The 23,558-nt window shown below is 42.3% G+C and overlaps 1 protein-coding gene across 3 annotated transcripts in view; it reads right to left on the bottom strand.

Annotated features, from left to right (window-relative positions):
- itpr2 (inositol 1,4,5-trisphosphate receptor, type 2) overlaps nt 1-23,558 on the bottom strand; it is a 70,982-nt gene that overhangs the window by 14,377 nt on the left and 33,047 nt on the right. For 2 of the 3 annotated variants that reach the window (XM_086108549.1, XM_086108551.1), the window contains exons 30-45: nt 22,762-22,962; nt 22,117-22,368; nt 20,800-20,925; nt 20,589-20,717; nt 19,339-19,453; nt 19,058-19,239; nt 17,463-17,605; nt 16,041-16,149; nt 4,428-4,548; nt 4,099-4,286; nt 3,837-4,017; nt 3,024-3,277; nt 2,710-2,910; nt 2,244-2,354; nt 2,065-2,160; nt 1,851-1,970 (exon numbers count right to left, since the gene is read on the bottom strand). In XM_086108549.1, the coding sequence (XP_085964675.1) occupies nt 1,851-1,970; nt 2,065-2,160; nt 2,244-2,354; nt 2,710-2,910; nt 3,024-3,277; nt 3,837-4,017; nt 4,099-4,286; nt 4,428-4,548; nt 16,041-16,149; nt 17,463-17,605; nt 19,058-19,239; nt 19,339-19,453; nt 20,589-20,717; nt 20,800-20,925; nt 22,117-22,368; nt 22,762-22,962 (2,529 nt within the window). The remainder of the gene's footprint in view (nt 1-1,850; nt 1,971-2,064; nt 2,161-2,243; nt 2,355-2,709; nt 2,911-3,023; nt 3,278-3,836; nt 4,018-4,098; nt 4,287-4,427; nt 4,549-16,040; nt 16,150-17,462; nt 17,606-19,057; nt 19,240-19,338; nt 19,454-20,588; nt 20,718-20,799; nt 20,926-22,116; nt 22,369-22,761; nt 22,963-23,558) is intronic. The other variant, XM_086108550.1, reaches the window with a different exon arrangement.

Raw genomic sequence — 23,558 nt, 5'->3', positions numbered from 1 at the left:
GCGGCCATTTTGCCACTTGCTGTCGACTGAAAATGACATCACACTTGCTCAGGGCGCAGGGCGTGATTGGTTGTTACCTGAGCCTTGAGCAAGTGTGATGTCATTTTCAATTGGTGCAAAGTGGCTAAATGGCTGCCTCCCCGAGATGGGGGGATTTTGCTGTTTAAGTCATATTTTACAAACACAATATTAATCAGAAGGCCGTGTTTAGAGGAGTGGAGGCGCATTGAACATATTATTGTAAAGACATGTTTTGAGTTTGACTTCCTCTCAAAAAAGCCGAACCCATACCTGTCAACTTGTACGTTTTCCCCGTATTTTATACGTTTTTTTTTTAATCATTTCAAATCATGTACGGCGTATTACAACTTTTAGACGGGAGGGAACAACAACAATTCTAAACCGATCTCACAAAGACCATTTTGGCTCAAATCCAGATCATCTCACCTGCTGGTAGCCAACGACAATGCCGTCGTCGATCGCTATTACTGTCACGGCAAACCAGCAAAAGTAATCCTCAATCGTATATTTTTTTTTCATCGCTGCGTACGGTATGGTCGGATTGATAAAGCATGATGTGCGCATGCGCGGTAAACGGTTGTATGGGTTTTTGTTGCTTTGTAAGGGGAATCGTAATCATTTATCGGGGCAGGTATTAGCCAAGGTTGACAGGTGTGCAAACCCTTTCCCTTTCTCAAGGTATACATATGTTGACCTCTCTATTTAGCATGTGAAGAAATCACAATATTATGCTGAGGGGGACACTTTTGATGACAACTGTCCGAATCGTCCATTAATTTTCTATGCCAGTCATCTTGTCCAGGTGTTGCAGGAAGCTGAATCCTATCTGACGACTGGTCAACAGTCAATCTGAGCGCACATATGGAGACAGCCAACTATCCACACTGACATTCATCCCACTACTGAGTGAGAGCTAAACCCAGACTGCCTTCACTCTAGTCAGGTGGATGAACCACTACACCATCAATGACCTATAAATGTCCAAAAAGTGTAAAATGTGAATTCAAGTGAATTTATCTTACTGTTATAATGACCCAAGTAAGCTGGGCACTTCAAAATATTACCTGACGCTTGAGTGTAAAGGCGCAAAGCTTGAGGCCTGTTAGATGCAGCCTGCTTTTTCTAGCTAACAGCAGACAAAGACAACATTCAAACAAACAATCCACAAAAGAGCATGTCTTCGCCTGCTGGGAACAATTGCACAATAAACACCTACAGGTATTCTTTGTCACACTCAAATCACAGTGAAATTTGACTAAAAGTGCACACAGAACACACAAATATACATGTGCTTCAGCATGAACCATTGCGCAACTTTGGGGTCAGCAGAAGGTCAGACAGACAGAGAGGAAATGTAACAATTGCTTTGCGTGAGTAAAAAAAAAAATAGGCCTGGTTACCAGGCTTTAAACGATCAGGGTTTTTGGGGCTGATCACCCCTCAGCGACCTGCGCGTTGAAAACAAACATTTGTGCCACTGTTTCGCTATCTTTGCAATGCTTCAAGGATGCCGGCCCACCTTTCATCTCATATTAATTAGCAGACTCACACAATGACCATAAACAGCAGAGCGGCTTTCCATGCGGCAATAAAAGTTCTTCAGCAGTTACACATTGACAAGTAGCACCAAAATCCTTGAGCAGAGGCCAAAATTCATTTGTGTTGGCCTGTCACAGCAAACTGTATGTGGGAAGCACTGCAGCTCTAACATTTGATTTCTTAGAGATGATCTATGGCATCAGCGATCGATCGACGAATGAAAGACAAAATGCGCATCTCATGCCAATTATCGGCCGATCAGATCTGTGTAAATTGTACTGGTCACTAACCTGGTGGGCTAGGATATAAATGTTATGACCAACATCCAATGGTTTAATGTGGTCTGGAGCACTGTCTTCATCCTCCTCACTTTCCAGAGCTTGGCCATAGGCCTCTTTCATGACATCCACCTCAGGAACAGCAATTGGTCAAATTTTAAAATGGCATCCACCAATGTGCACGACGCTACAGTATATCGGTACCACGGCACGCATATACACTCACAAGCTCAGTGGGTCTCATCTTGAAGAGAATTTTTTCCGCGTTCTCGCTGTCATGGCGGCTCTCCATGATGGCCAACAGGAGTTTGGATGCATTATTCTAGAAAATATTTTCAACTCACTGAAATAGTCAGCCTTCATCATTGTGTGATCATACTAATCGGACACATGGTTAGGCCTCACCTTCAGCTCCAAAACCAGGTCCAGGCGGTTCTTCCCCAGTGGGTTGATGGGGTTTACAATCAGCGCTATAATAATGTCAATACCATTTGACTCATGTTTGGCTATACATGTCTGGAAAGGGAAGAAGTACACAATGACGCTCGGCTCTCAGAAAGTAAATTGAAATTTTGATTTTGAAACATCATGCTGAAAAGAAAAAGAATGCGTTACATTACAAGCGCACACCTTGTGACCTTTCAGACTTTAACAAATTTGCTTACTACAAGATGTAGTATGCACATTTTATCCGATAACAAAAAATAATGTATTTCATCGACATTTCATTTGTCATCATTCACACATTTTCTGGTTCGGTTTGTTTTAATCTTTGTTTACTGTCACACCACGTAAATTGTAACAAGCTGCCTGAAACTGTTTTAAAAATTCTTATTTAATATTTAAAATAATAAATCAGGTAACGATTTACCTGGTTTTCATGGCAGGGCCCCTGGCAGTACTCAGTGATGGTTTCCAAAGTTTGACGAACAAGATCAACATTACTCTCATTTATATAAAGGCCAAGTAGTCCAAGGCCTCCAGTGGTGCTCCCACAAATACAGTCCAGAAACTGAAGTGTCTCACATACTAGATTGTAGTTGGTCTTGTTGTTCTGTGAGCGCAAATAGTTCTACACACCGAGGAGACAGACATAAATCAAAACAGTAGTTAAATCTACAATTAAAAGGCGAATTTACAAGAATGGCCAAAAAAAAAAAAAAAACCCAAAACAAAACAAAGTACCTGCAGATCACAATTGTGGTTCTCACAGAGAAGCTGCAGGAAGCGTAAGATGGGTTTCATAATAGTGATGGCTTGGCTCATGCGAGTCTCCTCTAAGGCCTCTTCAGCCCCTTTCATGTCACTGTTCTGGCACAAGGCTTCAAGATCCGGATCCAGCTCTTTTCGGAAAGCACAGAAAGCCTTAGAGGTCACAGACGAAGCCTCTTTAAGTTGCCCTCGCATGTCCTCCCTCATATGAAGTCCTGAGTCTTTCCCTTGCAGCATGGATGAAAATGTAAAACGTTTCAGTGGAGGGCAGAGGGGCATTTTAGAACAACTGAGCCATTGCAAATTGAGTGATTCATTAATGATCAACAGTGAAAATAAATAAATAATAAAACTCATAAATCATTTTAACTGATTCATTTCTGGAGTGAGCAAAAGAGCGAATATTGCGGCGGGTGCTGCAACATGAAAGCACACAATCTTGATACAATGGTCTTTTGATCGGCTGTGGATGCAGGAAGTCACATGGTCTCTGACATGTGACAGCACAGGCTGAGAATAACACTCTACAGAGAGGTCAGCAAAGCAGTCTTTTGGTTACTCCACCACAATTACAAAATGAGCTTCAGGACCACACATACTGTATAGGGACTTTAGTTTGGGGCGAGTGTTTTATTTTTTTAAGGAGCCTGAAGCTTTTCAGCTGCTGCAGCCTGTTTGTACTCCAATCTGTAATTTGTGAATAAACAACACTTATGACAGACCATTGGGGAAGGGAAGGGCTATTTATGTATGTATTTTTTTCAATGTTTCACCGCTTGTCTGTACCTTTCCTGAATCCGACACAACCAAAGTCAGTGTCGTCATCCCTCTTTCTGCAGGTGAGCTCAAACATGTTGACGGACACGGTGGCACGGATCTCCTGCTGGGCCAAACGCATGCGGTCGTAGAAGACCTTAAAGAACCTCTCTGACTTCTTCTGCTTGTATAGTTGACTGTAGAAGGAGTCCTAGGGGCGGCGGACAGATTTGCATTTCAAATGATTGTCACTCTCGCAGCAAAAATGGATGATCGAGTCTATGCCAATCACCTGGATCTGTGTATTTCCGCCTTGCAGAAGGGCGATCCCCAAAAGAACACTCTCCTCAAATACTTGGTCGTTCTTCGTGTTGACAATAAGGTCAATCACTAGCTCAGATGCCCCAACGTTGTCCAGCTGACACTGGATCTCCATTACGCTACTGCATGGCTTGTCAAAGTCCGCTGTGAGCGAACCTCCTGCAGACATCAATCATACATTTCGGCCATGTCAATAGAAATCCTTCAAATTGTAATTGAAACTTGCACAGTCAAGTTGGTGGTCTATCCCAAAAAGGTTTTGCTCTGCTTTGTGAACTTGGCTCATTTTCTACACGGTACCTCCAAATGTTGGCTTGGGAAAACAAGCATGGGAGCTGTTTACACTCCCGCTCTCGGACTTCGAAATCAGTCTTTGATTTCCAAAGTAGCGAGTGAGGAGAATCTCTCTCAACTCCTTTCCCTGAATGGAATGAAAACATACAGTTAAAACCACATAAGCCTTCTTGCAAATGTAGGTTGAATATATTTTAAAGCCGTTTTTAGTCCCCCTAGAACTATCAAGATTCTGACAATGAAATAAATGACAGTATGTTTCTAGACATATGTACTTTTTGTCAGGTGTATTGGGAGGGACCCAATGGTCCATAAAAAGGCTAAACAGAAAACTCTATCAAGTAAGAGCCATCTCTCAATTCCCAAAATGTGTTATGGACTATGTATAAGTGACTTATACAGCCCAAAAATTTAAAAGACAACCTGAGGAAGGAAAAAAACAGAAAAAAACCCCTGTGAAACGTGCGATAGAGATTGGCTGTAGTTTCCTTCTAGTTATGAATCGGATCACCTGATAGCTTAAATCTAGCGCTGCATGAGAAACATCACAGATTAACATGCTGACCGACCAGTTGCATAATTGCATCCCCAATGCGAATACTGCACTAACATTGTCAAGGATACCATAAAGTGTTTCAACTGCATACAGAAACCAATGAGGCAGTGTCACACCTCACCACCGTGGCTGGTTCGGTGCAGTCCAGCAGAAGACGTGGACGTGCACATGCAGCTGATGCTCTGTGTCAGTAAACATCTCATCTGCAGTCAGTGGAGACACTTGTCTGCCTGCACTGTCTGGCTGGCTGAGTATTCACACAAACACCAGCACGCACGCACACATCCTTCTTGAACAAAAGTTGAGAATCCACTGAGCCCTCCTCATTTCCATGCAGCAATGCACAGACACAGTCTGTGTGTGACTACAAGAAAGACATTACAAACTCATCCCAAAGCACGCTTTCTAACTTATTGCAGCTAGAATCATGTTTGACTCAACGCTCCCTCTTTTTACCAGGACGTGTTAGTTTTGTATAAATTGAAAGAGAAAAGTATGACTGAGAAGAAACTCTCTGGGGGTTTTGCTTGCTGTCTCTCCTAAGGTTGCTGCAGTCTGCTGGCTCGCTCCGCAGGGGTGGGGGGGAGACGGCAGGCAGGATGTCGGCAGAGGAGAGTCAGCCCAGTCTGACTCATCTTGCTGCTGCATTGACGAGAAACCCTCCAGTCAGACATGTAGTAGCCATGAGAGGAGTGACAGAAATAGAGTTACTGTAGAGTAACTGATGTATGTACTGATGTGTACAAGGTTGCAGAGGAAACACAATCAAGTTTGGTGCAGGTTTATGTTGGGGTATTAAAATGTGCACCAGCACGCCACATTGCAGCTCTGGTGTCCAGAGCTGCGGGTCCCCACCTCCGGCATTTACACCCCCCACCCCACCTCCACGTTTCCCCTCCTCCCGCTCAACTTCCATCTTTTCTTTGCCTTGCATTTCTGCTATCTGTATTTTGTTCTCCTACACAGAAGCATGGAGGAAAAATGAAAGAGGTTGCCCTTTGCTCGATTACATTCAGACAAGGTCAATCGTCTGTGAAACTCGGGTCATTGGGAGCAGAATGTTAGCCAAATAAATGAGATCTGAATCATGCAGACAGCTACGAGTGAAGCCTACTCAGGTGACGCACACAAGACACATTATGGGGGGGAAAAAAATGCACTAAATCCATACTAAATGGATTAATACTAAAAATACTATACAAATAAAGTCAGGCTAATCATGTATGTAGCGGATACAAGCATGTGTTTCTTGGTACCTCACAAAGCCATGTACCGGTACATTCCCCGACCAAAGTATTGGAACACTGAGGCTAATGCCTTTACTTTTGCTATCGACTGGAATGACTTGGTTTGGACAACATAAATTAACATGCAGCTTTTATTCAAAGTACTTACATTTCCTATATGCATCCACATCTGAAATTGAATTAATCGCAATATTTGCATTTAATACCACATTTTTAGGTGAGCAAACCTAGCTGACCAACAGACTTGTGAGAGACTTGATGTTTAGTTTGAATATTTTCTGTGATGCTTCCACCACAACCTCTTCCGATTGGTAAAATGTTTTATAAGGTTCAAGTCTTGTTTAGGACATTAAGCAAGGTCGGTCTAAAATGCATTTCTTTCCCCGGATGAATTGCTTTGTTGTTTTGGAAGTATGTGTGTGTGTGTGTGTCATCTTATTACATGATGAAGGATATCTAAATCAGTTTGGAGGCATCCTGCTTTCAATCGACATTCAACATGTTTCTGAAGAATTCGAATTGATTTACAATTTATGTCACGTCAACCCTTCCGCGAGCTGCCATCTTATCGCGCTGAAGGGGTTTGTGTGTACTAATGCTCCTCGGAGCGAAGTAATCTGAGGCGTTATGCCCTTGGCACCTCTGGCAAACATGTCCTGAGTGAAGGAACCAGAAAAAGCATGGCTCAAAAGACCCCAGTGACGATTACAAATATCACAAGTAAGTTTTCCATTGCTCAGACGGGGGTCCCTCCATCTTCTGGTGGGGGGATGGGTCCTGAATGTTATTTGTGATTATGCGCCCCCCTTTCCAGAGTCCTTGGAGGGGGTTCCAGACAAAACTCCCCCTGGGACTCCCTCGTTCTGTTGGGGGACTTCTGTGCTCAATGAGCAATGACAGTGTGACTTGGAAGGGCATGATAGGGAGGAGCCGATCAGAACCCGATCAGGGATCAATTATTGAATTTCTGTGCAACACCAAAGTAGGGGCTGTTTAAAAGATTATTAAATACAGAGTTCAGAGTTCAGCTGCCCGAGGCAAGGCTGAGTACAGAGGAGACTAAAGAAGCACCATCATGGAGGGCCATCAGCAAGAGGAGCCGTGAGCGGCCCTTTGCCGCAAAGACAGAGTTACACAAGGATGGCTCGAGCCCAGGCCGACATATCAATTATAATAATCAATGTAACAGTGCACACCTTGGAGAAGAGGGGGAAAAAAAAAGTACAAGAGTCACATGTTCCTACTTCCAACAGGTTGATTTAAACAAATTTGTGTTCAATATCCAGATGTAAATCAAAGGAAATAAAATCTGTTCTGTTTTCTCTCTCTTTTCTCACATTAATCTTTGATGCCGTATGAAAATATTAAACAGTCTACAACAAAAATAAAGGAATTTGCTACACTGTTCCAAGAGATGAAATGCATTATTGAGACAGAAGACCACCTGGTAAACACTAACGGCAAAGGAATCCTGAGTGATTTTAAGAGAAATAATTTTTCTATCGCGAGTGACAGGTGGAAAGATTGCACTCGCCGTTTTAGGTTCAGACATTTTCATTGACCTCTGTTTTCTTGAAAATAAGTTGAGCAGGACATCAATTTAGGATTGTGAGTGATCATTTGGATGATGTTAACAGGAGTGTCTATGATTTAAATCTTAATCACAGGTTATGTTTTTGGTGCATTATTTTATCAGTAACGCTGTTATCCTCTAATCGAATTAACTCAACTCTGATTAATGCCCACAACCAGGGATTTCATGAAATGCTGCACGCTCATCACATGACCGAGTTACAATGTTTTCGAGATACACTGTGTCACGGCACAGAAAATGCTTTTATCCAGCAAACCGGCACAACAGCAAAACAAATTAGGCCCGAATGTGAGAGCAATTGGTGAGACCGCTTCAAGAATGTTTGCAGGATAAACAAGCGTTCAAAACTGTTCGATGGAGGGTTGCATGTGATTCCTGAACCAGATTGAAATTGGAAGGACTGACTTGTTCAAAAAAGGTTTTTGTCCAAGCACAGCATGTTTGTTTCATAATGATTGATGTTTATTTTCCCAACAAGTTTAACATACAGTATGGTCTGAAAGTAATGTCTTCCTAGATCATTTTAGTATTCTGATGTATAGGGCTGAGTGTACAAACAATATGAAACATTTCTCCCCAAGCTGTGCGGGTCTTTGTCATGGATGAGACATCACAAACAGACACAAAGCCTGGGATGACGCCACACCAAATTTGGATGAGGGCAAATAGGATGATGTCACACAGCGTGCGCTAAATGCAATGAAAAAAAACCAAACAAACAAAAGCAGAGGGTACATGCACGTTCATTATTACTGACAGATACAATTGGCTTAATAGCACCACCTAGCAAAACCTTACACACAACAGCCACACACTCAACCAACATCACATGATTATAGCTCACTATCTTTTTGTAAGGCAATTAAGTGGAAGAAAATGGATGGGTGGAGGTCATGTTTACTTTCCTATTCAGCAACCATTTGCATCCATCCATCCATCTTCTTCCGCTTATCCGGGGCCGGGTCGCGGGGGCAGCAGCTTTAGCTGGGAGGCCCAGACTTCTCTCCCTAGCGACTTCTTCCAGCTCTCCCCGGGGGATCCCGAGGCGTTCCCATGCCAGCTGGGTGACATAGTCTCTCCAGCGTGTCCTGGGTTGTCCTCGGGGTCTCCTCCCGGTGGGACATGCCCGGAACACCTCACCAGGGAGGCGTTCAGGAGGCATCCGAATCAGATGCCCAAGCCACCTCATCTGGCTCCTCTCGATGTGGAGGAGAAGTGGCTCGACTCTGAGCCCCTCCCGGATGACCGAGCTTCTCGCCTTATCTCTAAGGGAGAGCCCGAACCATTTGCATTTATGATGAAAATGTAAGTAAAACGAAAGGAGATAAATACAAAGCATACCACAATTCAACAAACTCTTTGGACTACAAGCTGTGACTTTTTCTCCCTCAGCTTTAATGGCCCCAAATGAAACAATGATGCAGATAATTTGCAGGTTTTCCCAATCCCAAGAATGCATTATTAGCTCCTTTCAAAGTCCCCCAAACTGTGTTTACTGTTTATTATGTTTACAATGAGTCAACTGTTTCCATTCTTGAAAAAGAATAGAGGGGCATGTGTTGTCAATAAATGTACTTTGCAAGATACATTTGTGCTCCTATTAAAAAAAAAAAGGAAAAAGTTCGTCTGGTGCCCTGAACAGAATGGAGTGGTGAGGGAGCGTGGAGTCTGTTGATACTAAGCAGGTGGAAGTAAGACTAGTGAGTTATATTATTTATCCATCCGTTCATCCATTATACGTGCAAACTTTACCACATGCGACTTGCGGGCATGCTGGAGCCTATCCCAGCTGTCTTCAAGCAGTAGGCGGGGTAAACTTTGAACTGGTTGCCAGCCAATCACAGGGCGCACATAGACCAACAACTATTCACACAAAATCACACCTAAGGACAATTAAGTGTGCTCAATTAACTTACGATGCGTGTTTTTGGAATGTGGGAGGAAACCGGAGTACCTGGAGAAAACCCACGCAAGTACGGGGAGAAAATGCAAACCCCACACAGCAAGGCCGGAGCCCAGAGTCGAAACCTGGACCTCTGCATTGTGAGGAGGAGATGCTAACCAGTTGGCCGCCATAACGCCCGTTATGTTATTTACTGATATGCAAACAGTATGATAGTGTGCTATGAATGACCCCCAGATTCTTTAAATGGGGGCAAGGGTACACTAAGGAGTGATTAACTAATTAAGATATCCTTTATTTGTCCCACACTGGGGAAATTTACAGCCTCCAGCAGCAAGAATGTGGGTAGAAAGAAGAAAAAACAAACAAACACCGTTCAATTAAGTGCAATATAAATACAAAAGGGATAAATCGCAGTGCTATTTACAATTGTTTTTCACATCATGTAATTATTATTATTGTTGTTATTTTCATTGCACTTCTGCTTTGGCACTATTTAATTGCATAAAGTTAGAGGTGAGCCAGTTGCTAATTTCGGATCAACAGGAGGTGAGGGGGAAGATGGTGAAAAGCAGGGGCCCCAGTTCAGAGCCCTGAAGTCACTGGGTAAGCGACGAACCATTTCCTTTTTTCGCCCCAATTAAAATGTGTTTTTCTGTTGTTGTTGTTGGTGTTTGCCTTCTTGGTGGTGTTGTATGGAGTTTTACACACATTTAAAACTCTCGTGCTACTGCTCTCTTCTTTGTGGTGTTAGTTTTGAAAACTAAAAAGCATGAAAACGTAATTATTTTGTTTTTGTTTTACAAAAGGCGTTTGAGACAATTAACGCCAGTTTGCAATCAATGAATGGATGTTTTTAATTTTCATTTGTATTTACAGGTACATATGTGAGGGTTATAAAGTTGTGTAGCTTTTGTGTGAAAAAAAAGTTATTTGTCCATTTAGTGGGTGTGCTGAATAGACTGAATTTTGAGCACATGCGTGCGCGCGCGCACACACACGCGCACACACGCACGCGCGCACACACACACACACACACACACACACACACACACACACACACACACACACACACACACACATACACACACACACACACTTCCTGTGCCCAGTCACGGTCAGAGCAGACAAACAACACGTGCTCTCTTGTCACTGTGGAAACCAGAACATAATATGGAGACACCTGACTGCTGAATCAAGGATGCCCATTTCCCATGTCATTAACACTTTCGACTGAAGGGCTTCCACATTAGCATTTTAAGGTTTGGAATTACATTTCTTATTATGGGTCACACAGTTTAAACTAACTGACTTCAACTTCCTGGCTGGTCACAGAAGACAGCTTGAATTCAGATAAAGGTCAAAGCATGGCAGAGTTGATACAGGGACAGCCAGAATGGCAATGCATGCCTCGGAGTGTGCATGTGTCTAAGCGAGCCTTACCATATACCGGTACATGGCCGCATGCGATGTGCTTAGCATCGACTGGGTGGTAATCTGTAAATCTGCTTTGCCTTGGGCAGGTGGTGTTAAACTTGGCAAGTGAGAGAAAATAAAGGACAGACAGCATGGCAGAGACTGACGGGGATAAGTGTGAAAAAAAAAAAGAGAGGTGAATAGAGATGGCGAGTGGCAAAAACAAAAGCTCTCCCAATATATACATGCATGAGCATGCATGACGGTGTCTGGAAAATCGATTACAATTCAGCAGCAAATACCACTATTGCACTTTAAGGGCATGTCTTGAAAAAATGTGTTCACACACAATAGGGGGGTAAAAAAAGATTTCATTCAGTCAAGTGATTCCCAACTAGTGGACCACTTAATTTGCCAGAAAAGTTTTAGATATTCATTTCAAATACTGTATACCTCCGCCCATCTATCTTTTGCCAGTGGTATAGTCACAGGGAGCATAAGAAAACACTCTTCAGTTAGATGGCAGAAGGTACAGTACAAAAAATAAAAAATAAACTGTATCCACATGTTGCAATTTACAGGTATACAACAATAAATTGTGGCATCTTAGGCGAAAATTTCACATTGAGTAAATACGGAAAATTTGCGACTACGTTGAGATGAGATGATCAATATTTTAGTATTCATTCATTTTTTGGTGACATTTTTCATTGGTGATATGCCACCAGTTTTTAATGTAAATACTGTATGTGCAATAAAGATGGTATGAAACAACATGCTAACCTCATACATGCTAAATTGAAGACGTGTTTGGCAGGGCTATTAAGACCAAGGCTGCTTCATTTGGCAGCTGGATTGGATTGGTGTCACCTCGCTGTCCCACCACACGCAAACCACACATACCTTTGTTTGGAACTGGTCAGCACTAAATTCATTTATTGTGCTCAGGACTCAAACATCACCTAACGTGTCACATTATAGAGGAAAACAGGGTTTGATTAAAAGCGACCGAATGCTGAAAGTGTGAAAGGATCTGATGAGTGATATAAAGTACAATAAGACTATCAATATTCCAAGAAACTCCTCATATTTTGACACAAAAAACATTTCCGTTCCTCTCCAAACAAACATGGGTGTATATCTCTCAGTAAAATAATGAAGTATTGTGAACATACAGTATTTGAATGACATTTTATCCTTCTCATGCACCCCCCCCCCCCCACACACACACGCACACTACCATTCAAGCCATTAGAAGATAACTATTTGGAAAAGGTGTCCGTGTCACTCTTCGGTTACTCTGTTGACCACCCAGGTGTACATCCAGAAAGTGATGAACTCAGACAAAGCCTGAAGGGGAGACTAAAGGAGGAAGAGAACATCAGCGAGCAGACAGAGGAGAGAGACGAAGGAGGGAGGGGAGGGCGTGAGCGAGAATGTGATATTCCACGTGACGTTGGCTCAGCTACTGCGGGCTATTACATAAGTACAACCCCTGCCCTCTCTCCACATGGACTGAACAGACGCCGCTTCTCTCCAATCCCTCACTCTGCAGCCGCCGCACACTTTTTTTCCCCCCCTCTTCCGCTCACATGGATCCTCACATGGCTGCCTCCCTCCCTTCCTCCTCAGCCCCCCGCCCCACCCCCCACCAACTCATCACACCCTAGAGCCACCAGCCTCTAATGCTAATGCTGTCACTCCGTCTCCCTCTCCTTGTCTGGTTTTCTCTCTCTCTCTCTCATTATTTCCATCAACTTCTTTCGCTCCCTCCCTCCCTCCCACTGTGCGGCGAGGCTGCAGCTCCACGCTCAGGGCTACGAGGATATGACAGAGGCCACAGAGACATGCTTGAGCACACACACCTACACAACCCGATATTTATCCTACCTCTGCGCACTGTCTGGCTTTTTGAATGCCCTGTTCCACAGTTTAAAGAGAGACGATCCACTCTCTCTGATCTTATTCTGTACTAATGGGGCATGATTAGATAATGAGATAGAGAATACAGTATCAGAAAATGTAAATGTAAAAGGGTGAAGGAAATGACAGGTAACAAAGACCGGGGGGGGGGAATTTGCCACTAGCAAAAAATGACGTCCCTTAATTTGCTGAGAGGTTGCGTACATTTATTCAGGGAATTTAAGCTTTTCTATATTACTCTTCTGCGCATAACACTGCTTATTTGGTGTATTGGTTATTTTTTATTCTACTAGTTTTGACTCTTCAATCTTGGATTCAGTTTACAGATGTCAGATGATGGTGCATAAAAACGTCCCCTTGAGCTGTGACCATCGGAGTTTCTTTTTCCTCTAGGACGATGTTCTTGGGCTGCTTTGCTACATCCAGCACAGAGTGTCTAGAACAGGGGTGTCCAAACTTTTTGGACTGAAGATCGAGTTTTCGATCAACCAGCCTCCTGCGATCGACCCTTACCGCGCACGCACATACGCACGCCATGATGAGCAACAGCCTGACACGGAGGTGTGCGACACACTTTTGCAGACTGTTAACTATCGTAGCTCACATGTACCATTTTAACCCTCCTGTTGTCCTCATTTCCTGTACACACCCTGTGTCCTCCGGGTCAAAATGACCCATCTTCACTAAACCCCCCAAATAAGCAGCTAAATTGAATTTTAAACACCAAATTTCATATTACTTGAAGAAACAACTTGTCCTTCATCACATTATGTGTGATATAGTTCTCCCTCTTCACTTGGATTTCTATAGCTTAAAGTGCTCCCCTCGGCCCTCTAGATTCCTATTTTTTGCTCATGCCCTCGGTGAATTGTACACGAAACAAACTCTGAATGAGAATAATAGCGATAAAAGATATAGCGCAACAGCTCTGATCACAGCGCGAACAACTTCCTTCCGGTGACGCAGGTCACGCGCCACCGTAGGATAAAGATTTACCATCTTTATTTTATTTTATTTTTTTAAATACTTTTTGTGAAAATGTGACTGATAGGATGATTAGAGTGCAGTGTACATTAACACAAAAAAATATATTACTAACATGCACAAAGATACACAAATGGTTGTTTGTTTGTTTTTCTGCTCTTCACCCCTCGTGATCGACTTGGGACCAGTCTGCGATCTACCTGTCGATCGTGATCGACATAATGGGTACCCCTGGTCTAGAATCAGTGCAGATGAGTCCTAATTCAAATCCTAAAAATAACCTGTACAAGAGAAGGCACTGAAATATGAAGTCGGCGATTAAGAGTCCATAACAGAATATTTTTTTCAATAATATTCTTTTTATTGGGTTTGCAAGATCTTGTGAATTGATAATGAGCGGCAGGCCCTTTTTCAAGGAGTTTTCATTGGTCAAAAATGCCACAGGTTTTGAAAGAGCAGTTTTCTTATCAATATTCAAAAATATTCACGAGACTCAAAATAACTTTTTGGTTTGTGGAGCCATTACTTCATTTGAGGAGCATTTTTTTGTAGGTTAATCCCAGGGACATAAAACAAGGGTTTTATGAAGCAATAAAACCAATAGCGGGGAGGTTGAATGCATAGGGCTGCAGCTATCGAATATTTCACTATTTGAGTATCAGACTGAGAATTCTATAGAATAATGGTCTATTCAAATAAACAATATTTTTACTTCATGCATTAAGCTTGATAACTAGCCGTGTCGCCTTTTTTTTTTTAATAATCAACGGTCCTTAAAGTTTTTTTCTTCCAGATATTTTGGAAAAACAGGGAAATGTTATGATAGTTGTGCTTCATTTTATTTTCTTTAGCCTATTTCAATATTTCAACTTCTTTTGATTAGGTAAAACCAAAAAAACATGCAATTAGTTATCAATAGACAGCCATATCACCGGGCCCTAATTTAAATGTATAGGATTTCTTGTACGTATTTGTGGGGTGGGGGTTGTGAGGTGATTTATTTATTTGGGGGTGGGGGGCATTTTTCCCCTGGTTTCTTGAAAAACACATGCCAGATATCTATCAGTGTTTTTGCTGAACATTTGGAGGTTAATAAAAAATAAAAAAAAATAAGTTTTTCCCCCCTCTCAATGCATTCCATTGGGGGTCAATATTACACAGATTTTCCGTATTGGCGGGCAGGCCTGGGCCCTATACCCCGCGAATAGCGGGCGGCCATTGTGAATAATTCCCTTCAAATTCGGCCTGTTTATTCCAATAGGTGTTCACATGGGGTATTCTCATTGGGTTGGGCATTTGGTTTCATTCTAATTAGTATAAAAGGCTCGATGTAAACTAGCCTCAAGCCAACTCTCTCACTAATGCTCACAATAGTAGCATACAAAACAGAAGTGATACTCGGAATACAAAAAAACAGGCATTGAAATAAGGAACACCAATATCCATAAAAGTGATGCAAGCTTGTGCCTACAACAAAATAAAGTTGCATATCCTGAGAGGAGGAACTTCCCCTATGCCTGGAAGCAATCCTCATGCTGGTGGTTAATGACCTGACTTTTGCAGTGCCCTCGCTGTACTTTCCACCCAGACAAAAACACTCACATGCGGTCACTTCCCTCAATCAGGTGATGTTATTCCCTCCCCAAAACTAAACCCAAACGTGTCCTCCACACACACCGCTGCGGTATTGATTTGCTTGTTCAGACATCACCCCTCATCCTTCCTCCTGCTACTCTCCCTCTCAGTCTGTGTCCTCAAGTGCCTCCTATCCTTATGTAACTCAGAAAGGCCCACTGCATACAGATGAGGGAGATTCTTGGCTCACAGACATGGAAGAGAATGAGGGTTGCCGGTAGCAGCAGAGCACTGCTGACACTTAGAAACAAGGCTAAGCGGATAACAATCTTTTAGGGGGGAGGGGGGGGGGGGTGTTCACCTCATTACAAGCAAGGGCTTTCCATCTGTGAGCCAAAAAAGAGGTGGGCGGACTACTCACAGACTCCTGAAACCAGTCCTTTTTGTCCAGCATCTCTCTGAGTGTCTTCAGGATCTTAATGCAAAGCTTTTCCTCTTTGTCCATCAGCTTCTTGGTGTGTTTGATAAGCCTGCCAGAGTGATAAAGTCATGTATAAGCTCCAATCAGATTTTGCTTCTTTTTTTTTTCCTTCCGAGAGGTCACATGACCCAGCTTTTTTTGGAATGTGTTCCAGCCATAAGATTCAAAGTTAATGATCACTTGCAAAAAAACAAAAAAGTTCATCAGTGTGGACATGAAATATCTTGTCCTTGAAGTGTATTCGATTGAATATAGGTTGAACATGATTTGCAAATCATTGTATTCTGTTTTTTCTCATGTTTAACTCATTCAGTACCAGCCATTTTCAGACCCGTTTAAAAAAAAAAAAAACTTTCAGTCTTGGAAAAAAAAAGCGAGGAAAAAAGAAAACCTAAGTACATGAATGTGTGAGTTCTGAAAAGACATATAAATATGTCTTTGGGAGTGAAGGAGTTAACACGACGCCATAACCTTATCGGAATTGGGTTTGTGTATTAAGATGAGAGCAGGCTAACGCAAAGAGTTCGCATGGATGGTCCATCAGTCCGTCACTGATGGACGCTGGTTTTATTGACGACTGACAGAAAGAGACCCCACCCCGACTGTCTCGTGTGTTTGTTTGCGGGGGTTTCTTTGGGAGGACTATGTTGACGCTATATGATTGAGAGTAAATGCTCTTGCTTTCAATAGGATCTCTGCAGGCACTGTGACGGACAGCTATGACTGCAAGAGGAAGGTAAAATGTCTGCGGAGCATTCTGTTAAAAGGTTAATAAAATTAGGAGACAATTCAGCCATTAATGGAGGCAGCGCTGCGTTCTGGAATTGCCTTATTTGTTTTTATAAACAATTCATGGTGAAAATATTACAAAAGTGATCGGAGATTGTTGAATCTAAATAGGTGTGATTTGTGTTGACACTCCTAATGAGGGGATGATAAGGACCAAAGTTGAAGTTGGGAAGGGGCGTTTCAAATGAACCAATGCTGCATTTGTGCCCAGTCAAATCTGACAAAACAAACAATCAAGACTATGATTTTAAATCAGGATCTCGTTAAGAAATAAATTATTATGTTATTAAGTGATCTGATATTAAAAAGAGATACTTTGAAAGTCTTTTGCGGATTAGAAGTAGTCGTCGTCTGTGGAGCAAAAAAACCAACAAAACAAATGGATTAAATCCTTATCAAGTTGCACCACTTTAGCAAGGAAAACAAATTCGTGCAAGTTCAAGGGAAGGGTGAAATTACATTTGCCTTTCCGGGTAGTTTATCTAAGTGGAAGATGAAAACTTGACATGTCAACTGGACCTTGTGAAGTTTCTGTTTTACTTGAGCCTTAAATCTGGTGTGATAGTGACTTACTTTGACATGAAAGCTCCACTCTCACAACGCAGGCGAGCGGCCTCAGGAAACAGCAGCTCAGGACTGTGGAGGACATCCACCAGCACGGAAAACTCGGCCTCAACCATCGGACTGAACTGCTCTTCCAAATGGGACACCACACCCTGCACATGCATGGGCACATTCATCATTTCATTTGGAACCAAAATGATCGAAAAGCTGATTTCATTTTGGAAGAAAAAAAATGTATGTAAATGGCGTGCAGAAAGAAATGCGGGGATTCACCGAGACGAATTGAGTATATCATTGCTGAAAGCTGTCTCAATTCTGTTCTTTTATATTTCATATTTATTTTGCGGCAGAGTACCGGTACTTCTTCAAATAAACACAACAAATCTGAATGTTACGAGCCTTCTCACCAAATCTGCCTTTTCACCCGGGCTGAAAACGTAATGTGCAATATTGCAAAATTGCATGTGCAATATAAGCTGCAATTTGATAAGTGTGATTTTCTCATCACAAAAGCTGCAATTTGACTAGTCATTAATGTACTAGAGTGGCGAGAGGCAAGGCCAATGCTGCCGCACTAGCGTTCAGTCTCATTAGACACTGAAGAGAGTGAGTACCTAATGTGCTTGATCACCTTGCAAGGTTGAGGAAAAAAAACGTGTCTTGTGTTGTTTTGGCTGCCGTCGTATGTTGGAGCGTGGGTGGGTGATAACGGGGAGGCATCTGTGCCAGTGTGTGAACCGCCATGGCTGTCTGATGTGTGCTGCACATGTCAAATAAAAGTATTAGCTTTGTTTGATTCCTCCCAAAAATATTTTGTCTGCCCGGGAAGATTGGCCTGATCTTTTTCAAAGTGAATGCTCCTTCTACAGCCACAATTATCCACTACTAGTGGCACTAGACATGCATTCACAAAAAAAAAAAAAAAAAATAGGCAGTTGCTTCTTCCGGTCAAGTGATTTGAAAATGACAGCGCAGTGAGATCAAAAACAGACTAAAATAAAACTGGTACTCTTCATTTAATCGATGAGACGCTGCCGAGTTGTAATGCCTGCCGGCGCTTATCCGTTAAGGTTGAATCACTATTTTGGTAATCAGAACTCAACATTTCTTCAGTTCTAGCCCCTTTATATTTAAAGACTGATTTAACAGTTTTATGTTATTTCCCATAAGAAACAATTCAAAAATGTGGTGCCCGTACAGGCAGTAGGATTTAGGGCAGGCGTTACTCCTGAGTCGCTTTCATTCTAGACTTACATACCAGGACAGGTAGTTAATTTCTTAATTGCCACATTCAATTGACTGTGAATTGAAGGACAAGCATCCTTCTGAAACTTGATTGGGCCATTACTTCAATTGAAGCATACTCTGGAAAGTTTGATTGTATGAAATTGTATCCTACATCTTTCAAACCAAATCGTTTGCATTCACTTCCGAAGTTATTGTACATTTAAATTAAGTTAGCTTATTCAATTAATGGGTGAAGACAGCATTTCTTAGTTTCAAGTAGTTAATGCACGACCAATAAAAGTAACTGGATGCATACTTCAGCATTCTCCATCCTGCTGATAGCTTTTTCGGACTTTGGGTATTAGATGAATGAATACCTGCAACTTTTCAATGATGGTCTTGTAGTCAGGGCCGCCCAGGTGCTCCTTGCGGGGCCGTGTGCGCGCAGAGCTCCTCCAGTCCTTTGCTGCCCGCTGAACCATGTTGCTGTGGACCTTTAGAGACAGCGTGTTGACCTGACTATCCAGGTCAACTGGGATCGCTATTGCCCTTGCCTTGGCTGGAAAAAAAAAAGCATGGAGAATTGGTGAAACCGTTTTCATCCGAATGAGTTGAAATGAGAAACTGTCAGTCAAATTGAAATAGCAGTAGTACTTACCAACATCAGCAAGTGTCCTGATGCAGTTCTCAATATTTGCCTTCTGACTAACCCATGTGCAGTTGTAGAGCCTGAAAGCTGACTGGAGCAGCTTGATAAAGATGGATTGGTTTGTCTGTTGAAAACGGAAGACACAAAACCCCTTGGAATGAAGTGTGGTGCAAATGTCTACTCATAAACTTTAAGCAAATCTAGCGTATGATAACAACAATTAGCTCGTAACATAAAGTTCATGTAAAAGACCCTCTAATGCATAGTCGTTTCATTATTAAATAACCAAACACTAAATGAACGTCCCTACCCTACCTTACAACTAAACTAAGCCCCTAAAGAGTGCTGTTATGATTATGATCATGATCATAATAATAATGAGTCTTATTGTCATTAAGATACTCTGCTGCAGAATTAAAGTTATAAACAATCCACAAAATGATGTTTTGACACTGTTGGGGTAATACATTTTTTATTTTCTGACAAGTAAGCAGTTTTGCAACACAACAAATTAACGTATTGGCTCGAATATAAGATGGCCCTGATTATAAGACCACCCCCTCTTTTTCAAGACTCAAGTTAAAAAAAAAAAAGACTTTTTTGAACACCAAATTAATTTTTATACAGAAAATAATTACAGTACATCTGAAACAAATGATTATAACAATATATTTGAGAGAAAAAGCATCTTATTTTGCCTCATTCAAATCTTAATATCTGAACATTTAAATATGTAAACTAAAGTGCAATCACATTCGTAAATGAATGGCTTCTGGTTTTTGAAATGTAAATGACATCATAACTTCTCCTCAGCTGCCGGTTAACCTGGCCGATCTTCGACCCACCTTTCTCCAGATTGTCCCTACGTTTCTCCATTTTCTATTATCTCTTCTATTATTTTCTTCTCTTTTCCTTCTTACCGCTATTTGTTATTTTTCTTCTTCGTGCTACCGCTATTTTCATTTTTATTCTTCGTGGCAGAGGTTCACTTTGGCCTGGGGAGACAAGTTTAGCTTTCGCTTCATTGATATCTGGCGCTATCCAGCGTCGTGAATGGGTATAATGTCTAGACCCCGAATATAAGACGACCCCCACTTTTTCAGTGTTATTTCAATGCAAAAAACATTATATTCGGGCCAATACGGTAGCAATTGTTACTAAATTAACGGGGGGGGAATGACTTTCCCTTTTATTTTTTTAACAATGTAATGATACTTGTTAGTTAATATTGTGTAGGGTTACTTCTTGTATAAGTATACCTGAAGGTTGGAGTGGTTCACAGAAAATGGTGAACTAAAGAATCCCGTGACAATGGCCATCACTGTTTCTGTCACATACTTTTCAAGGGCCAAATCGGCATGGTTCCGGTCTGTGGTCGTGTTACACACCTAGAAATACAAAGAAAATACTTGGCCAAGAGTTTTTCTGATCATACCGGATAGGATTTGGGACTTGAAATTTGAGTCTCACTCTGGACATATCAACCAGGATGTTGTCGAACAGCTTCCAGATATGATTGGAGGTGTAGATCTCTTTCATTTCTACCTCGGTGTCTACATAACAGTGATTGACAAAGTTCACATATGCAGTTTTCACCTATACAGAGAAAAAGATAAGAATGGAAAAAACGTTAGCACTGACAATTTTCTAGAGCTCATTCAGGTCATATGTGAGCAAGAGCCTACTCTAGCTGACTTTAAATGAAGGCAGAGTTGGATCCCGGGCTGGTGGTTACCCAATTGCAGGGTACATATCGATGAACAACTATTCACACTCACATGCCCACACCTTGGCGGCCCGGTGGCCCAGTGGTTAGCACGTTGACCTCACAGTGCAGAGGTACCGCGTTCAATTCTGCTCCGGCCTCCCTGTGTGGAGTTTGCATGTTCTCCATGGGCCTGCGTGGGTTTTCTCCGTTTACTCAGGTTTCCTCCCACATTCCAAAAACCTGCATGGCAGGCTGATTGAACACTCTAAATTGTCACAAGGTGTGAGTGTGGATGGTTGTTTGTCTGTGTGTGTCCTGCGATTGGCTGGCAACTGGTTCAGGGTGGCCCCCGCCTACTGCCTGAAGACGGCTAGGATAGGCTCCTGCACCCCCCGCGACCCTTGTGAGGATAAGTGGATCGAAAAATGGATGGATGGATGCCCAAACTGATATCTTAGAATCTTATTACAGTTTATGGAAAGAGGAACCCAGAGTACAAGATGAGGTCACACGGCAAGACTCTTGATTTGACTGTACGTAGAAACTCTCTGGCGGCCCGGTCGTCCAGTGGTTAGCACGTCGACTTCACAGTGCAGAGGTACCGGGTTCAATTCCAGCTCCGGCCTCCCTGCGTGGAGTTTGCATGTTCTCCCCGGGCCTGCGTGGGTTTTCTCCGGGTACTCCGGTTTCCTCCCACATTCCAAAAACCTGCATGGCAGGCTGATTGAACACTCTAAATTGTCCCTAGGTGTGACTGTGAGCTTTGATGGTTGTTCGTCTCTGTGTGCCCTGCGATTGGCTGGCAACCGATTCAGGGTGTCCAGCGCCTACTGCCCGAAGACAGCTGGGATAGGCTCCAGCACTCCCCGCAACCCTAGTGAGGATCAAGCGGTTCGGAAAATGGATGGATGGATGGATAGAAACTCTCAACTGAGGAAGATGTGCTAACCACTAGCCCACAGCGATGCCAACTAAACGAAATGTCGAGGATGACTTACATTACAGCACACAAACAAAATCTCTGCAGCAGTGGATGCAGCAGACAGATAACTACCCTTTGGTTCCCTCACAGCCTTTACCTCCGGGATGCAGTTGACATCTGTGACAACTTTGATGATGTCATCCAGTGGAAGCAGAGAGTTACATTTCAGCTCCGTGTAGACGTTCTTGCCCTCAGTGCAAGTAGCAAGCAGCTCCACAAGCGTGTTGTGGTAAGCCAGAGCTCCATCTTCATCAGTGCGCTCACGCTCGGAGCCCATCATCTGAAGTAAGACTGGAAATGAGGAGCGGTCATTGTAGAACACCAGGACATCCTCGCCCCCGTTCACGAGCTGCAAGAACAAGAAAGATCCAAGTTTTACCATCGCAAGCTTGAGGAGCTCAACCTCAGTTATTTAAGGACATTCCCAATTGAAATATTTGCAATAACAAATGCCTTGTTTGAAATTGATTAAAATTGAACTGAATTACTGAGTTTGACTGAACATGATGCTCCTGAGACATCTGTTGATGAAGCGTACATATTTCAGGCAGCGCCCAAACAGACAGCCATTTAATATTTACATATCCATGATGTAACTGTAAATGAGCAAAAACTCAGCAAGTCATGAGACAATCATGACATCAAGAAAGATTATCTACTATTGATTTGATTTTTTTGTGGGGGCGAAAGTAACAACTCATCACATTGCTGAAGCTAATACAACAGAGGCAAATCCCCTCACCTCAGTCATAACTTTGTCCTGACATTTCTTCACATACTTTCCTTCAGCTTTCACAATGGTTTGCAGGAACTTCAAGTACAGAACATGACGTCCGTGCGTTTCAATGCAGTGGACAAAGTGATGCACAACCCGGTCGCTGATTTCATTGCACAGCTGGTAGTAATTCATAAAGATGTGGCGCATTGTTTCGGCTTCCAGTAACTGTAGAGAAACAGAGTCCAAGCACAAGTGTTTACAATACATTAAAATATTAGCTGATACTAGCTACCGATACTTGATCATAACAGTATGCCTTGCAATTGTGATGAGAATGCTTGGTTTTGAACATGACTCATATAGATAATTTTTTATAGCAACAACTTTTGCAGCCGATTTTAGTTTTCTGATCCATGTATCCTTTTAAGTATCTCAACACAACTTACCTGGCGCCTACGTCACCTTGCCCAGAAGGTTTAGCGTGTACATGAGTAGTATTGGTGTCATAGTATTGGAGCACTTCTACGAGTAAGTGAACGAACACAGACTAATTCCATTTTTAATCATTATTTCTAAACTTGACACAGTGTGACAAAACTGGCCAATTAGAGACTGGAGAGACCGGAGGAGTGACCAAAGAACATGTCAATCACACATCCATTCTCAGGCTACAGCACACAGCCCTGTCACACAGATAGTTTTCTTGACCAGATTATACAAATCTGATTAGCAGCAAAAGTTAAAAGGAATGGAAATAGAGAGCCCTTGAGACAAATACTGTAAGTAAGGTAAATATATTTCATTTATTTATGTTTATCATG

This window comes from Hippocampus guttulatus, chromosome 4, assembly GCF_054856545.1.
Source record: "Hippocampus guttulatus isolate MCC_2025c chromosome 4, RoL_Hgut_1.0, whole genome shotgun sequence".
Lineage (NCBI taxonomy): Eukaryota > Metazoa > Chordata > Actinopteri > Syngnathiformes > Syngnathidae > Hippocampus > Hippocampus guttulatus.
The sequence above is the reverse complement of the archived record's forward strand: the minus strand, read 5'-3'. Positions and strand labels throughout refer to the sequence as shown.